Here is an 18,168-nt window from a genome sequence, read left to right as displayed (position 1 = left end):
AAACCTGTCTTCGTGCCTACCTTCGACGACCACTAACTCTGTAGCCTGAACAAGCCAACTTGTTAATAGTTACTTTAATCAGGCTGTTGAAGACATGTATAGCTACCTGTCTCACTTCTTTCTGTATTTTGTTAAGCCCTTGAAGTCTTTGTAGAGGTTATTTTCGTCCTATTATTATATTTGTGCTATGCATTGCTTTTTGAAAAAAAAAAGACGTATTAGGAATGTCGTATTCTCTTTAGTCGCTTTTATGTCGTTTCGTTGTCTCTGTAGAGCTGTACCATGGGAAGCAAGGAGAGGATGTTGGTTGGTGGCCGCTATCCTCGCTCTATAACACAAACTGCACGCAATTAATAAATGGGTTCTTTATTCGTAAAAAAAGAGCTGCTTAACTTTAGTTTCCATGTGCTGTGGTAGAAGCTCTCCTATGTATAGTGCACGTAGCCTCAATTCTGTTAAAGTAGAAGTCCGCTATACCGACTATAAGGTTGCAATGTGCTGCCTGCCTCTGTGCTAGAGGCTAAGTCTGTGGCTCTGTCTCAGTGGTATGCTGGAAATCCATGGCGTACAGACTCGAACTAACTGGCGTAACAGGCACGAACTACCTGGCTAAACTCTAACGAAATGCTTGACTAACTAGAACGAACTGGCCCTCCGGTCCGCAGTGGCTATCTGGCGGCTGAGAAAGCGTTGGCGGCGTGTTTCCAGCAGGTCTTGTCATTAGCCTCTATCGTTAGTCTCGTAACCCCAATGTCGCATGGTGTGCTGGCGCCAGCGTATACCAGCACAAGGAACAACAAAGGACAGTAATGAATGTATGTATTGTGAATCAAGTTATAAGGTTTGATTACCATAAGAGGTAGTTTTTTTATTTTTAATTTATTTTGCTTCTTCTTGAGAAGCTCGATGATCAGTTTGTTGGGAGGTTTACCTGAGAGCATAGCAGCATTTTCGCTGCTAGAAGATTCCTCGTCGGCAGAGTTGGTTGGTGACCCAGTGGAGGAGTCCAGCGGCGTCGTGTCTTCGTCACCGGCGGCAGCCAATGCTAGGGCCACCACCAAAAGGAGGCCGACCTGTAAACAATCGCCGCTTTTATGTGCTGCTAAACACAGGCGCCGCGATATAGTATAGTGTGTCGTCTTCGGCTGCAATCATAGCTGCCACCATCAAACTAAATATGCTGAAAGCACGGGCAATATTCGAACTGACGCTTTGTATGTCATCGGCAATTCCTAAAGCAATCGCTCTCCAACACATGCTTCTATTTGTAACTGCATCCTAGAACAATGTAATCTACATAGGCCAAAAACTACTCTACGGAAATCAGTTTGGGTTTCGAAAACATTAATGCGCAATTCAAATCACACTCTTCCATATGATTTACCCAATACAATGGACTGGCGAAGCCACGTTGATTCGATGTTTCTAGACTTTCGGTGAATGTTTGACCGAGTACCACATCGACTTCTTCCATAAAAAATATGTGCCTGTTGGGCATACAACCAAGTTTCAAAAGACTCGATAATTTTCTGACAGTCACAACAAATAAAATTATCATCTTAAGATGCTGAAGTAATAGTGTGCCACAGGGGAGTGTAATAAGACAGTAGATGATGTACTACATATTACTGACTTCATTGATGATGCACTTAGCTAATTCCACTGAATTAAAATTGCAGTAACATCCAGTTACGTTCAAACAATTTGTGGGAATGCAGCCAGGTGGCATCTTCGACAACCACCGATACTTCGACAGGTGAACACTCCCGTCAGGGACCAAATCAGGAAAATAGGGTGGGTGTGGCAGTAACTGGAACCCCATTGCAGCTATGGCACGATGGCGCCGACTTTCCAAAATAGGTCCGTATCAACAGCGGAGCTGTCGTGTTCTTCAAAGCCATTGTCTCAACAAACAAAACGATAACAATCCAGATTACATGAAAACAATTTCACTCAAATCTTAAACCACACCTCTGTTATGTTTAAAAAATAACCATTGGGGTGGTATGTAACAATCGGCTGCATTATAGGTCCGATTATTCTTTATTGTAGCTCAATATTGGCAAGCAGATACTTTAAAACAATTGTCGACAAATGGAGTGGGTATTTGTAGCGTGTCACTTGTAAGGAAACATGAAAGCATGCTGAAAAGAAGATATTCCGTTCACGGTATGCCTTTGCCCTGGCCAAAGAAAGGCAAGTAGTGGGGAGAGTGTTGCTTGGTTACCTTTGCATAAACAGATTTGAAACAAAAAGATACGTTTTAGTGGTCAGTTATTTCAACTTCCATCTCAGTGTTTTAATAGTTTGTTACTTTTTGATAAGAGCAGGTGAGAAATATTTATTTTTTCGTTTTTACCCGCTAAAAAGTTTGTGGGTGCGGCGCAAACACAAGATTATGTACGTGGGAGCACCCACGTAGTCGGCACACATTCCATGGTATTCATGATTTTCCGACTCGTATGAAGCTGATCATTATCCTGTTGCAAGAACACATTTATGTGACAGTTCGCAAGCTCCACAAACTTTCACCAATCGCCTGTGAATATCAGCAGCGTTTCACCCTCCTTACATTGAAAGCACGTCTTCGATGATCACACTTATCCAGTGCCAGGAAGAGGACAAATGTGCTGTACTTCTAGTGATTGTCCTGTCAGCTAAGGTTAGACCGAAGTACTACATACTTACAACTGTAATGACGAGTTAAATGGCGAACCGAGAATGATGACAAAAAATAAACTGTAAGTCGATATGAAATGCCCCACATATCTTGAGCAAATGATGCATGACTTCAGCGTATGTATCAATTGCTTAGAAGACACGACTGAGAAATAGTACTTAGAAACTTTACAGGAAATAGATTGGCGTTGCAGTCTGAATGAGTATATGTTTTACAAATAGCAAAAAACTTGGACTATATTTTCAAAGTTGTAATTTGAAATTCCAACTTTCTCATTAAAAATGGAAAGTACATGCTGAAGCATCAACAATATAAGGAAAAAGATAGATTGCTACTCATTGTAAAGATGACACACTGAGCTGCACAAAGGCACAACGAAAAGACTGATACACACTTAGCTTCCGGCCAAAGCCGCCTTCAGAAAAGGACACACACGTAATTTATTCACACAACCGAGCACACCTTATGCACAAATGAACACCGTCTTCAGCAGCTCGGACCAGACTGCAGCTGTCATGTTGAACAAAGCAGCAACCTGGAGGGGGCAGGGAAGGGGAAAGGGAAGGGATAGCAGAGTACAGGTGGGAGGCGAGAAGAGCGCTGTGTGGTGAGAGTATGCGGCTCTGAAGAAGGATTTGGCCGAAAGCTAAATGTGTAACAGTCTTTTTGTTGTGCCTGTCTGCAACTCAACGTGTCATCTTTACCATGAGTAGCATTTTGCCTGTAAATCTGTTCACCTGTTGCTACATGTAACTGTTTTGGAGTTACTGACGAAGACGCCCACAGATGGTGTCAAAACCAGGTTAAAGTAAAAACTTGTTGCAACCAGTTGGATGCATTATACAAATCATATTCTTGTACAGTTGCTGGCTCACAGCCATGTTTAAAACTGTAAGCTTTTTCCATATATTGCTGTACCAGGTGATCGATTACTTAAACTATTATAGACTTTCACTGGTCCAGCGAAGGTATGTCTGCTAGGATATACCCTGGAGGCAGTAAGTATGAACCAGTCACAGAGTGATGTGGGCTGGGTAGCTTGTTTGTGGGCCTCGTTGAACAAAGGACATAGTGTTCTGCTCTGTTTCCATTCGGCTTTCGGTACGCTACTCTGGTTCTGATGCTGTTATTGGCCAATGCTTCCACGATTTCTTGTGGGCGACTGGTGTGATAAATACCATTTAGCCTCCTTTGTGAAGGCCCTTGTCAAGCAAAGAACTACAAGAAATATGGTGAGGTTGTACATGCATTTTGCTACTTATGTTAGTATAATATTTGTCTGTAGTTTTTTTCTGGGTTTTAAGTGCGTGTTTACTTGTATTCAGATTTAACTTCCGTCACTTAGAGAGCTAGATAACTGTCGATGCACATGATGCGCATCTGTAGAGTTGCTATATTGACTACATCACATTCCCGTTAATTTAGATGTGTTTAGAATTTTTGTTGTATCTAGAATTTTTCGATGTTCAGTTCTTTTACACAGGGTGTATCTGAAATGAATGAAAAAAATGAGAGGGCCGGTAGAGTGGATCACAACAAGCATATTTCACCTAGCAACCTATGTCCGCATCCCTTAGAGTACGGCGCTAGGCGACATTGACAGCGTAGCGCATCGCCAAGACAGTAGGCACACAACATGCCATCCAAGCCGTCACGGTAGCAGGTCTGCAGGCCAACGATTTCAATGTATTTGTGACTCAAGGTGAAAGAGACGTTGGGTTGAAGTTTTATGACCTTCATTTGTAAACGCTGTAGTCGACATAGTTGCTGTGGTGTCACTACCAGACACCACACTTGCTAGGTGGTAGCTTAAATCGGCCGCGGTCCATTAGTACATGTCGGACCCGCGTGTCGCCACTGTGTGATCGCAGACCGAGCGCCACCACACGGCAGGTCTCGAGAGACGTACGAGAACTCGCCCCAGTTGTACGACGACGTTGCTAGCGACTATACGGACGAAGCCATTTCTCTCATTTGCCGAGAGACAGTTAGAATAGCCTTCAGCTAAGTTAATGGCTACGACTTAGCAAGGCGCCATTAGCCTTAAATAGCTTGTATATAAAGAGTCACTTGTATCGCCACAATCTCCAGATGTCTCATCAAGAACGATGTATACAAGGATGTATTAAAAGTTAAGTATATTCCAAAGATACGTATTTTCTTTATCACATTCATTAAGTCTCCTGTTTCAGACCTCACTCCATCCTTCGTGAGTTAGCGCGTGCATCTTGGCCGCCTCTTTCAATTAGTGTGCGTAGTGTTGGCAAGTCTGCCGACACCACAGTTGCGGATAATCCAGTCGGGACAACACTACAGGTTTTCGGCCTCTTACTGGGACGTGAACGCTTGCTTTTGGCCGCGCAAGTGCCTGTTTGATAGGGGCCAGCACCTGTATACACTGAGGAGGCTGGTTCGCCATGCGCCAATTTGTCATCAAACTGGAGCACTCTTGTGTTTGTTACTGTGTGAAGCGGACAGGAAATGGAGCGCTCTTCATGGGAGGAAAGGGCAGACATGCACTGTGCTTACGGGGTGGAGAATGGAAGTACTCACGGTGCCCAACGTTTGTACGTACGGCGGTTTCCGAATCGTCGAGTGCCAGATCCACACACATTTGCCGCAATGCACAGGTCCTTAGGAGAGACAGGTTCCACAATTTGACGTATGTACCGTGAAGATGATTTTCACCATTAACGCCTTCAGAAGGTTCACGCCCTTAACCCAGAAAATTTTCCACGTCAAATTGAGTTGCCACTGGTTTTTGCAAATGTGTCCACCTCCGTAACGTAGTGGTAGCGTTTCCGCCTACCACGCAGGCGACCCGGGTTCAAAAAAATGGTTCAAATGGCTCTGAGCACTATGGGACTCAACTGCTGTGGTCATTAGTCCCCTAGAACTTAGAACTACTTAAACCTAACTAACCTAAGGACATCACACACATCCATGCCCGAGGCAGGATTCGAACCTGCGACCGTAGCAGTCGCACGGTTCCGGACTGCGCGCCTAGAACCGCGAGACCACCGCGGCCGGCGACCCGGGTTCGATTCCCGGCAGGGGACTGGGTGTTGTGTGCCCATCATCATCATTTTCATCATCATTGACTCGGAAGTCGCCGAAGTGGCGTCAACTAAAAAGGGACTTGCAATACGGCGGCCAAAATCCACCGAATGGGGCCTCCCGGCCAACAGTTCCATACACGCATTTCATTTCATTTCATTTCCAAAAGTGTGTCATTCAACCAGACTTTTTTATGAATGAGGCATCCTCTACACGAGAGGGTGTGCTCAACAGTCACAACCAACACGTGTGGGCACGGGAAAACCCGCACTCCGCCTTTGTCCGTGATCAGCAAGATCGCTTCACCGTCATCATTTGGGCCTTCTTGGTGGGCGACAATCTGGTCGGTCCATACATGTTCTCCCGGTGACTGAACGCAAACGGATACTTAATCTTTTTACGAGACATTCTGCCAGAGTCGTTGGAACACGTTCCACTCAACGTGCCACAGCGAATGTGGCCCCAAAGCGATGGTGCACCTGCGCACTTCGCACACGCACTGCGAGTACATTTTGATGAAACCTTTGGTGAGAACTGGTTAGGGTGTGTTGGGCCGGTGACATGGTCTGCACGTTCCCCCAGCTTGACGCCCACTGATATTTTTTTTTTCCTTCTGGGGCCATCTGAAATCTGTTGTCTATGAAACACCTGTTGAGACTGGTGAAGAGCTGATAGCGCGTATTGTGGCAGTCTCTGGTGCAATTTCCATTTTGCCAGGAGTGTTTCAAAGGGTCCGACCGTCATTACAGCATCGCTGTACGTTTGCATTCGAGCAGAAGAGCTTAACTTCGAGCATTTTTTGTAACTGTTTTCAAATAAAGGTTATAAAGCTTCACCCTGACTTCTCATTTACTTTGATGCCGCCAATACATTGAAAACGTAGCCCTACAGACCTGTCACCATGACTGTTCAAATGGTATGTTGCGTGCGCACCCTCTGCCTACCCTCTTGGCGGCGAGCGACACTGTTATACGAGGGTCACTCCAAAAGAAATGTACACCATTTTTTTAAAAAATCCACCATTATTCTACATGTTTGAAAGTTTTCCAGTGTCTAGATACATCCTTTAGGAACAATATTTTCATTTCTCCACATAATTTCCATCCCTCTCAATTGCCTTATGCCATCTTGGAACCAGCGCCTGTATACCCGCACAGTAAAATTCTGGACCAACCTGTTGGAGCCACTGTTTGGCAGCGTGCACCAGGGAGTCATCATCTTCAAACCTTGTTCCACGAAGAGAGTCTTTCAGTTTCCCAAAGACACGATAGTCACATGGATCCAGGTCAGGACTGTAAGGCGGGTGTTTCAGTGTTTTCCATCCGAGTCTTGTGATCGCTTCGACGGTTTTTTGACTGAAATGTGGCCGTGCATTGTCGTGCAACAGCAAAACATCCTGCTTTTGCCGATGTGGTCGAACATGACTCAGTCGAGCTTGAATTTTCTTCAGTGTCGTCACATATGCATCAGAATTTATGGTGGTTCCACTTGGCATGATGTCCACAAGAAAGAGTCTTTCGGAATCGAAAAACACCGTAGCCATAACTTTCCAGCAGAAGGTGTGGTTTTGAATTTTTTTCTTGGGTACATTTGCATGATGCCGCTCCATTGATTGCCTCTTCGTCTCTGGTGAAAAATGATGGAGCCATGTTCCATCACCTGTCACAATTCTTCCAAGAAATTCAATCCACCATTCTCTTACTGTTCCAAAAGTTCGCTGCATACCGTTTTTCTTGTTTCATTGTGAGCCACTGTCAGCATCCTGGAAACTCACCTGGCACAAACCTTTTTTAACGCCAACACTTTCGGTATTCTGCAAACACTTCCTTCCCCTACCCCAGTGTAGCGTGACAGTTCGTTCACTGTGATGCGTCTGTCAGCAGTCACAAATTCGTTAACTCTCTTCACATTGTCTGGAGTGTGTGTAGTACGAGGCCTGCCGTGCCCGCTTTCAACATGTAGCCTGCTTGCCCACCGACTAACTGTACTGCGATCGACAGCAGCATCTCCATACACCTTTTTCAGCCTCTTGTGGATGTTTCCCACTGTCTCGTTTTCACAGAACAGGAATTCTATGACAGCACGTTGCTTCTGACGAACGTCAAGTGTAGCAGCCATCTTGAAGACATGCTGTGACGACGCCACTCATGGGAACTGGTTGAACTAAGTTTGAACGCAAGCGGGAAGGATGTATCTACACACTGTAAAACTTTCACACATGCAGAATGAAAACTGTATTTTTACAAAAATAGTGTGCATTTCTTTTGGAGTGAGCCTCGTACAAAGCCTAACGCCGTGCGCTTAGGGACGCGGAAATGGTCTGCTATGTGAAATATGCTTGTTATGACGCACTATCCCAGCCTTCTCATTTTCTACATTTCTTGGAGATACACCCTGTATACGGTGGTCTTGCATGCCATATGGTCCACTACAGGACAAGTGTTAAGTTTCACGATGCTTTTAAATTGAGTCACAGTAATTAGAAACTTAACTGAAGCCTGTACCATTTATTTTCAGTCCTGCGTCACTTACGAAATTCATGTCCAAAATGCGGCCGCATATCTGCCATTTTCCAATCTGCACTAAATTCAGGAATGATCTTGACTCTGAATTTTGTCTTCAGCAGGAAAGTCAGTCAATGTGAAGCAAAACTGCAGCCAGCAGAAGCTTTTCAGGAAACTGCTATTAGCAGAAATCTTTTCCTGTGCTTTTCAAGCTTTACAGCTTAGATGGTAAGTGGTGCTTTGGAGACTCCGAGACAGCTTGCTGCTTATCAAATGTTTGACCTGACTATTACACATATTTACCCCACATTTCAGGATAGACAGATTTAAAGGCTCGCATGCTGATCACATTTGATCTGCCTCATGGCATCACATTATGAAGTTTCTAGAAGTAACTATGACCTTAAAATTCACTCGATTGTTCACTTATGCCCCTCTTTCCTTTTCTTTGCCCAATGTAAGCATTCTCCACTCTTGAAAAGTGTTAATCAAATGTCATCAGACTGCGTTATAAATTGTCTCTGGGGCCAAAATTTTGTGTAGGAAGGGGCAAATGCTCAGGAATTTTTTCTGAAGACGTTCTTCCACATACTAAGATCATTACAAAAATATATTAAGTGGCTTATAGCAGTTTATAATCATGAAGAGATCTACCTAACGAAACACAATCTGGTTAGATTCGACAGTCGTTCAGTAACACGCAGCCATAAGCAGTTAGAGTAGCCTATTTCTAAGTTACGTTGTCATTCCTGGACAGATGAACTTCGCACAAGCACTTTACGGATTTCGTAAGAATGTTGTTCTTTTTAAGTAGTCGCCCGTGTTGAACCAAATTTACAAAATAAATAAATAAATAAATAAATAAATAAATAAAATAAAAATTCAAACGTGTGTGAAATCTTATGGGACCTAACTGCTAAGGTCATCAGTCCCTAAGCTTACACACTACTTAACCTAAATTATCCTAAGGACAAACACACACATCCATGCCCGAGGGAGGACTCGAACCTCCGCCAGGACCAGCCGCACAGTCCATGACTGCAGCGCCCTAGACCGCTCGGCTAATCCCGCCCGGCCCAAATTTACAAACCACGGAGGAAGCTCCTACGTTGGCCCCATAGTTTGTTTCAGTACAACCCGAAAAATCCTTTGGTTCCGGCAACCATTTCGTAACAATACAGCAATGACGTCGCTGAAGCTCATCAGAACAGTGATAGTGTATACTGTTCGATTGCTTCCTCAGGGGGCTCAGCATTCGTTTGCTGGGTACGGGCTTGGCGAACCCGGGGTCCTCGAGCTGTGGACTGGTGTGCGCCGCCAGTCTGCTGATACCGTAAGCTCTGGGCATGCTTCAGCGACCACTGTGTGGCGCAACGGTGGAACGTTGTGTGTCGTAGGGACCGGGTATCTTGGCTTGATTGCCTGGATCGCGAGGACGGTACATACCTCTATAAAAAACCCTTCAATCTTAAGGTGTGCTGCGCGCCTATAAGATGCATGGCTGTTGAGGTGGAACAGTCGCTAGCGGGCAACCTCTGGAGAACCTGCCGCACCTCAGTTGTACAAGGCTTATCCAGGCATACGGGGCTCTGTGTGGATGGACATAAGTTTCCCTAGCTGCTCGTGGGACGACCATGGATACCACGAATTCTTCCTCTTTTCCTCCTTCTAATTTTTCGCTGGTCAGTGGGATGGTTGGACCGCTGGTAGGCACTACCGCCCAATCCAACAAGAGGGCTAGGTTAGCCAGTCCTCCTGACTTAGGCGTCAGCAAACGTACAGCAGTTCAGAGTAACAGAGCACATACTGACAACCAGAATGTGTTTTTAATAATAAAAAGGAAAGAGGGTTCCTTTGAATAGGTTTCACCATTATATATCCAAAAGGGTCTTGAAGGAATAGCTGGAACTTTAAAATCAGTGAAGCGTTTACGGAATGGGACACTGCTTGTTGAAACATCAAATTCTCAGCAAGCAGTTAACCTTCAAACAGCTAAAAGCTTGGGGGAATACACAATCGATACAGAGCCTCACAGCACCCTGAACTCCAGTAAAGGTGTTATTACCTGTAGGGATCTCGTTGACATTCCTGTAGAAGAATTAAAGAGTGAGTGGGCTCAGGAGGGAATTGTTGACGTTCAGAACATCATGAAAAGGATGGATGGGAACCTGGTGAAATCTGACTCCTTCATTCTTACTTTCAATACCCCCAAACTCCCAGAACACGTCAAGGCAGGATTTCTTCGCCTAAACGTACGGTCGTATGTCCCAAACCCAATGCGCTGTTTTAGGTGCCAGCGTTTTGGGCATACAACTCTAGGGTGTAAAGGAGAAGCGATGTGTGACAACTGTAGTAAGGCTGCCCATGACGGAATTGACTGTTCGTCGCCTGTCAGTAGTATAAACTGTTCTGAAAGCCACCCTGTTTGGAGTAGGGACTGTAGAATATTCCTAGAGGAACGTAAAATACAAGAAATAAAAACAACTAAGCGTATCCCCTACAGTGAAGCCAAAAAGATCTTTAAGGCCATGCAGCCCCCCACATTCGTTACGTCTTTTGCTTCCATTGTTCAGAAGCCGCCTCCAAAAGTCAATGCATCTACACAGACGGAGGTTGTTAGTGTTGGCACGAACACCTGCACATGTCAGTGCACTTGCAAGGCAGCAAGTGTATCAGAGCCTGTAGCCCCTCCTCGAACAGCAGAGAAAGGTACAGTAACTAACATTGAAGAGCCCCAGGCATCTCCGATTGCTGAGGCTGTTCCAAAGCCCAGCATGGTCATAAACACCCCAGCTCCAGTTCCAGCAAAGCCCCCTAAACAAAGGAAAGCACACGTCAAGCAGCACCAACAGATTAAATCGGCTGGTAAACCCTCGGATCATGTTAATGTGGTCCCACTAGACGCTTCATCAGACTCTTCCACAGAGCTGATGGAGTCTGAGAATATGGGGCAATCATCTCGCCCCAAGACTGAGCCTCAACCCGCTGCAGTCTCCCCACCTCGGCGGAAAGAGAGGCAGAAAATACAACCACCGTGATGGCTCCCATGTTACAATGGAACATGCAAGGGTTCAGGACACATGTTGAGGAACTACGTCTATTGATTCAGGATAGACCTATGTGTGTATGTCTGCAAGAGACAAATTTCAGTGAAACATACACCCCTGAGCTACGTGGTTATGTCCTCCACAAAAAGGACGACCTGAGTGGACAGAGAGCTCGAGGAGGAGTAGGTATCTTCGTCAACACCGACTACCACTCCTCGCCTCTCTCCCTCACGACGAATTTACAGGCAGTTGCAATATTAGTACATGTGCGTCATATGCTAACAGTATGTTCGCTTTACCTGCCCCCACATGATGTGCTCGACGAAGAGGCTCTCAGTGATCTTCTTACACAGCTCCACCACCCCTTCATCCTCTGTGGCGATTTTAATGCACACAATATGCTTTGGGGCTCTGTGAGTACTTGCCCCAGGGGTAGAGCAATCGAGAGGCTTCTTCTTTCTTCCAGTGTCTATTTGGTAAATACAGGTCAAAGCACGCATTTTTGCATTGCAACTGGGTCGTTCTCTGCCATTGATCTATCGCTTTGCTCTCCAGCCATCGCCCACACGGCTGCATGGGAAGTGGTTGATGACTTACACAGCAGCGATCACTTCCCCATCTGGATTCACCTGCCACATGCAGTGGAACCGGAAAGGAAACAACCTCGATGGGTGCTCGGTAGAGCCAACTGGGCACTGTATAGTCAACTAGCCCAGTTTGAACATCGGGTCAGTGTCCAGGAATGGGTGGATCATATTACTGAAGTGATCCACCGCGCCAGTGAAGCGTCCTTCCCACAGTCTATGGGACAACCGAAGCGGCAGCCTGTCCCTTGGTGGAGCAACGAATGCCGCACTGCAGTCAGGGATAGGCGGGCATCTCTGCGTAGGTTCAAATGCCGGCCAACTGTAGAGAACCTTGCAACCTTCCGGGTGGCGAGGGCCAAGTGTCGTCGGATTATACGAGAGAGCAAGAAGAGGTCGTGGCAGCAGTTCCTGAACACCATTAATCGTTCTACACGAAGTTCCATTGTATGGGAGACCATAAGGAGGATTTCTGGGAGAGGTGGGAGGTGCCCTACGGCTGCTATAATATGGAATGGTACTCTCCAAACGACCCCAAAAGATATTGCCCAGTCTATGGCGGCTCATTTTGCAGCTATTACTGCAACCGTCAGTCAGAAACCAGCTTTCCAGCCCCAAAGAGTGGCTGCTGAGAGGAGCAGTTCTGACTTCCGCTCACCCAATACAGAAGAGTACAACTGCCCATTTTCCATGTGGGAACTGGATTCTGCATTGTGTGGGGCTCGTGATACATCCCCTGGTCGGGATAGAATCCACTATAGCATGCTGCGGCACCTCACAGGGAGAAATAAAGAAATCCTACTACGACTTTTTAATCTTGTTTGGATGTCCGGTCACTTCCCCGACTCGTGGCGTGAAGCAATTTTAATTCCTCTTTTAAAACCTGGGAGAGACCGCACGTGCCCGGGTAGTTACCGTAGTGTTGCCCTCACTAGCTGCGTGGGAAAAACCTTGGAGCGGATGGTCAACCGCCGCCTTGTCTGGATGGTAGAATCCAGACAGCTCCTTAGTCGCTTTCAGTGTGGACTCAGGAGGTATCGCTCCACCTTTGATAACCTGGCCCTCCTGGAGGCGGCTATACAACAGGCTTTCCTGCGCCAGCATCACCTGTTGGGAATATTTTTTGACACTGAAAAGGCATACGACATACGACACTACTTGGAGGCATCTTATCATCAGGCAGCTCTACGAATGAGGTTTTCGTGGATGTCTTCCCAATTTTATTCGGTCCTTCCTGTCGCCACGTTATTTTCGGTACCGAGTCGGAGACGTACTGTCTAGTCGCTTTGAACAAGAGAACGGTGTCCCTCAAGGTAGTGTTTTAAGTGTGACGGTCTTTGCTATTGCTATTAATAGTATTACGTCTGTTGTGAAAAGTCCTGTGCAGTGTTCCTTGTTTGTGGACGATTTCTCTGTATTTTGCTCTTCTTCAAGCCTTGCAACTCACTCTGCGACGTTTGGATGAATGGGCACAGAAGAGTGGTTTTAAGTTTTCAACTGATAAGGCGGTGTGTGTTCTTTTTAACCGTTCTCGTTCCATTTTTGACTTGCCTGAGTTGAGGATGAGGGACACCGTTCTGAACTTTAAAGACACGGTGAAGTTTCTGGGCCTCACTTTTGATTCTAAGCTTACGTGGCTGCCACACATTAAGGAACTGAAAAAACGGTCTCTTAAGGCGCTGTCTATTTTAAAATGTCTTAGTCACCATGTTGTATAGCTAGAGAAGGCCGAAATGCACGCTATAAGCTCACGCAGGATGGCGTGAGGTCTGAAACAGGATACGTAATGAATGCTATAAAGAAAAGTACGTAGCTTCTGGAATACTTTAATCCTTCATTTGTATACATCGTTCTTGATGAGACATGCTTCATACGATAACTATCAATTGCTATGGCGCCTTGCTAGGTCGTAGCCATTGACTTAGCTGAAGGCTATTCTAACTATCTGCTCTGCAAATGAGCGAGGCTTCGTCAGTGTGCATCGCTAGCTAAGTCGTCCGTACAACTGGGACGAGTGCTAGTCCGTCTCTCGAGACCTGCCGTGTGGTGGCGCTCGGTCTGCGATCACTGACAGTGGCGACACGCGGGTCCGACATGTACTAATGGACCGCGGCCGATTTAAAGCTACCACCTAGCAAGTGTGGTGTCTGGCGGTGACACCACACACCACACATGGGGAGCAGACAGGACTTGTCTACTCCGGTTTTACAGAGCCTTCGTGCGGTCCCGGCTTGATTACGGATGCACGGTGTATGGGTCTGCAAGACCCACTTATTTGAAGCTGTTGGATGTGGTGCACCATGAGGGGATTCGGTTGGCCACTGGGACGTTCAGAACGAGCCCCATACCGAGCCTCTGTGCAGAGGCAGGTGAACCGCCACTTCACCTCCGGCGGCGTCTACTAATGGTGCGCCAGGCCTATCAAACATTATCCACACCATACACACCTGCATACCACACTGTTGCTCGGCCCCCAATGGAAATGCTTTTTCGCAACCGGCAACGAGCAACAAGGCCCTATGGGATTCGTGCAAAGGATTGCATTTTAGAGATGGGTGTGGCCGGTTTTAATGTTTCACGTCGAGGTTGGAGCAGATATCCACCTTGGCTCCTCCAGATGCCCACACTGATTTTGGATTTGGCAAATTTTAAGAAAGACAGTACATCAGATTTTACTTTCAAATCTTTGTTTTTTAACATTTTAGACAGGCATCATGATTTTATTGTAGTCTACACTGATGGATCCCAACAGGGGGATTTTCTTGGCTGCTCAGTCGTGTTCCCCGAACGTGTCATCAGGATTCGCCTTCCCCAGGAATACACTGTTTTTTTCCGCAGAACTTCACGCGATCCTGAAGGCATTGGAGCAGATACGGTTTACTCAGGGCAAACACTTCCTAATTTTCTCTGACTCACTGAGCGCATTACAGTCACTGCAGAACCTGTACCCAGCGGAGAAGTTGGAACAGCTGATTTACGACCAACTGTACATCCTCCAACGACAGGGCAAGCAAGTGTCCTTTTGCTGGGTGCCAGGGCATGTGGGCATACGGGGAAATGAACAAGCTGATAGAGCTGCCAAGGACGCCTGCAGATTACCGGAGGTGACACAATGTTCTATTCGTTTGCAAGGTGTCGTTTCTGTGCTGCGGTGGAAGTATATGCAATTGTGGGAGGAGGAATGGCTGGCGGTGAGGGAAAATAAGCTGCGGTTGGTGAAACCCACCATCCAACCGTGGTGTTCCTCCTGCCGGTCACCTAGGCGTGACTAAGTGACCCTTACACGTCTTCGCATAGGGCACTGTCCTCTTACGCATGCCTTCTTACTACGGCGAGAGGAACCCCCGCTGTATGATGCCTGTGGCGTCCGAATCACTGTACGCCACATTTTAGTTGAGTGTGATTTATATCGTTCTGTTAGGGCGGAAGTTAACATTAGTGGGGATCTGCCCTCGATTTTAGCCGATGACGAGCCGAGTGTCAAGAAAGTTTTAAGGTACTGTGATGTTTCTGGGCTTCAGCCTAAAATTTTAGGTTGAAATTTTTAGAGTGCTGCCGAGTGGCTTACCACTCCTTTTTATTCTTGTAATAGGCCAGTTCGAAACGTGTGCTATGTGTTTAATTTTAACCCCTTCCCCTACGTTCTCTTGCAGTTCTCCTCTTTATGTGCAGCTTTCCACTTTGCTACCATTGACGTGCAAACTGCCTATGTATACTTTCACCTTTAATTTTAGTCCTATTTTTGCACTTGCTGCATTTTAGTGACACTCGTCCGTTATTGTTTCCGTTCGGGCGCTAAAGACTACACTGTTGAGCGCCCATAACACCATATCCATCCATCCACTGTTCGATTGCTTTAGGAACTAAACTATTCCCAAACCGAAAGAAAATGTATTGGCTGCCACATATGTAATGACGGGGATTCAACAGCTATTTATGTGGAAATCTGTTCCATTTAGTTCCAAATCATAAGCCCATGATGGGCATTTTAGGCATGTTTTGTGACGCTTACGACAAAATGGCGGAGCATCTAATGCTCTGGGCTCGTTTCAAAAAAAAGTGTTCAAATGGCTCTGAGCACTATGGGACTTAAAATCTGAGGTCATCAGTCCCCTAGAACTTAGAACTACTTAAACCTAACTAGCCTAAGGACATCACACACATCTATGTCCGAGGCAGGATTCGAACCTGCGACCGTAGCAGTCGCGCGGTTCCGGACTGAAGCGCCTTCGTTTCTTGAGCTCGCACTGTTATGACTAGGACATTCATTTTCGCAGCACCAGCCAGCTGGAAAATAGAAACACCATTTGCAGAATATAATTCTGTTAGCATGAAAATCAGTGCTTACAGACTGGCACTCTGGTCTTCAGTGCTGTGGAAAATTTTGTAGTTACTTACCCTCGTCCATGCACTTCACTGAGGTTTGAAGTGTATGTACCTATAGGAAAGTAATACACATCACCTGTCAGAATACGACTCTACATAGAGATTTCTTCAAGAAGTTTGTCTTCCTAGCTTCCGGCCATCTGCTAATGGTAAGCTATGAGTGACCATTTCACTCCTTGACTGATTCCTGCTGTTTGAGGAGTCATCTTGTAAAGTACAGGGAAAACGAGGGTCTGGTCATTGCTTATTCACTACAGCCTAACATTTAGTGCTTACTTCAATGGACACACACATGAAATGATACGGTGATACTGATCACATGAACGAAAAAATCCTTGCTCAGTGTCAAGTGTGCTGGTTACGTGTCGAGAAGGATATCGAAAAGATGTGAACATTGTGGTGAACACAAAACTGGATTAACACAATCTTCTGGGTCCTAGCCCATTTCGAGGTAACCACTGGAGCATAGCCGTATTGGTTTTGAGATATCGTTTCTGCAGACTTTGTGAATTATGGCCGTAGATCCGGAATCAGATTACCCTCATGTCGTTAATATATATAATTTGGGAGATGAAACCTCTCGGTCACAGTTTGTCTTCTACCTTCCGATACTGGCCCTCAGTTTACAATATTTGTTTTTCGTTTTCTGCAGTAGCGCAACTAGTATTCTTAACATCCCGTTTTGCACGTTGGAAGGTCAAAGGAAATCGATGTCAGTGCACTTCTTTGGTTAATGACACAGAGACCTGTTGCCATGCTTGCTCTTAGAGGCTCTAAACTATCGGCGATGCCTAGTCACAGACATCCATGCTAAATTTTGAACTTTCTTCTTCCTCTTCTTCTTCCTATTTTATTATTATTATTATTACCGGAATCCTTCCCACGATGAGGACGTTTCATTTTTACATTGCGGGCTCTCTATTTGGACAAACTTTACGGCTGTGGATAGAAAGAACTTCCAGTATTCACGTTCAAGATGCTATTATCAGGAAAAAAACACGTTAAATATTTTCTGAAGTTTAGTTAAACACCTGATACCTATTTTTCAAGACCACTAAGTGTTAAAGCTAAGCGATCTAAAAGTTTTAACTCTATGCTACGTCTCTTCTCATCATTATTGTGATGCAGTCAATTACAAATGCCGTGGTTCCAAGAAATCTCGTCATTCAGACCGCATAGCTTTATCTGAGTTGGTGTTGACGCAGACATAAGCGTGCAAAAAACTTTTGCGAGTCGCCGCCGAAGAACGCGAGACTGGTTAGAGCGCTGCCTTCTGCCGCGAAGTGACCTTCACTGCGAGTTCGCTTGTTTCGTAGGCACCAGTTAGCAACCCCATGTCTGTGCATCCAGACATTACCTCTCAAACTCCCGTACTGTTTGCAAACAATGAGCACCTAGTGTTTCGGCTTTAATGCACGAACAGTTGTCGTAAAGGACAAGAGCTTTCTAACGTCTGCTACCTGCAAGATTCTAACAACACCTGTGAGCTTGGTGCTAAAAGCAGCCGGCGCTTATTAGAACGAGGCAGCCAGACGGAACTCAATACATTCCATCCTGTACTACCGTAATTTCCCACAACTGTGGTCCGGGATAGTAAATGTGGTCTAAGCCGCCGGTCTAGATTATTATATTATTGTGTAGACCAGTACACATGTCGCCTACAGGTCTTTTGTGCTGCATTTGGAAGTCTAGTAAGTCCTGCGCTCTATGAAACCGCCAAATTACTAGATCGACGTACTTGGGAAGTGTCAGGTGCTGTTGAAGTTTGTTGGGAAATGAACGTAATTTTGTCCGCAGCTCGTGCTCGTGCGGTAGCGTTCTCGCTTCCCACGCCCGGGTTCCCGCGTTCGATTCCCGGCGGGGTCAGGGATTTTCTATACCTCGTGATGACTGGGTGTTGTGTGATGTCC

The 18,168-nt window shown here is 45.8% G+C and overlaps 1 protein-coding gene across 1 annotated transcript in view; it reads right to left on the bottom strand.

The window, feature by feature from the left end:
• LOC126198563 (endochitinase-like) overlaps positions 1 to 18,168 on the bottom strand; it is a 95,862-nt gene that overhangs the window by 56,813 nt on the left and 20,881 nt on the right. Inside the window, exon 2 of the mRNA XM_049934993.1 lies at positions 932 to 1,073. Within this exon, the coding sequence (XP_049790950.1) occupies positions 932 to 1,073 (142 nt within the window). The remainder of the gene's footprint in view (positions 1 to 931; positions 1,074 to 18,168) is intronic.

This window comes from Schistocerca nitens, chromosome 8 (assembly GCF_023898315.1).
Source record: "Schistocerca nitens isolate TAMUIC-IGC-003100 chromosome 8, iqSchNite1.1, whole genome shotgun sequence".
Classification (NCBI taxonomy): Eukaryota; Metazoa; Arthropoda; class Insecta; order Orthoptera; family Acrididae; genus Schistocerca; species Schistocerca nitens.
Note: the sequence above shows the minus strand (reverse complement) of the source record. Positions and strands in the feature narration are given on the sequence as shown.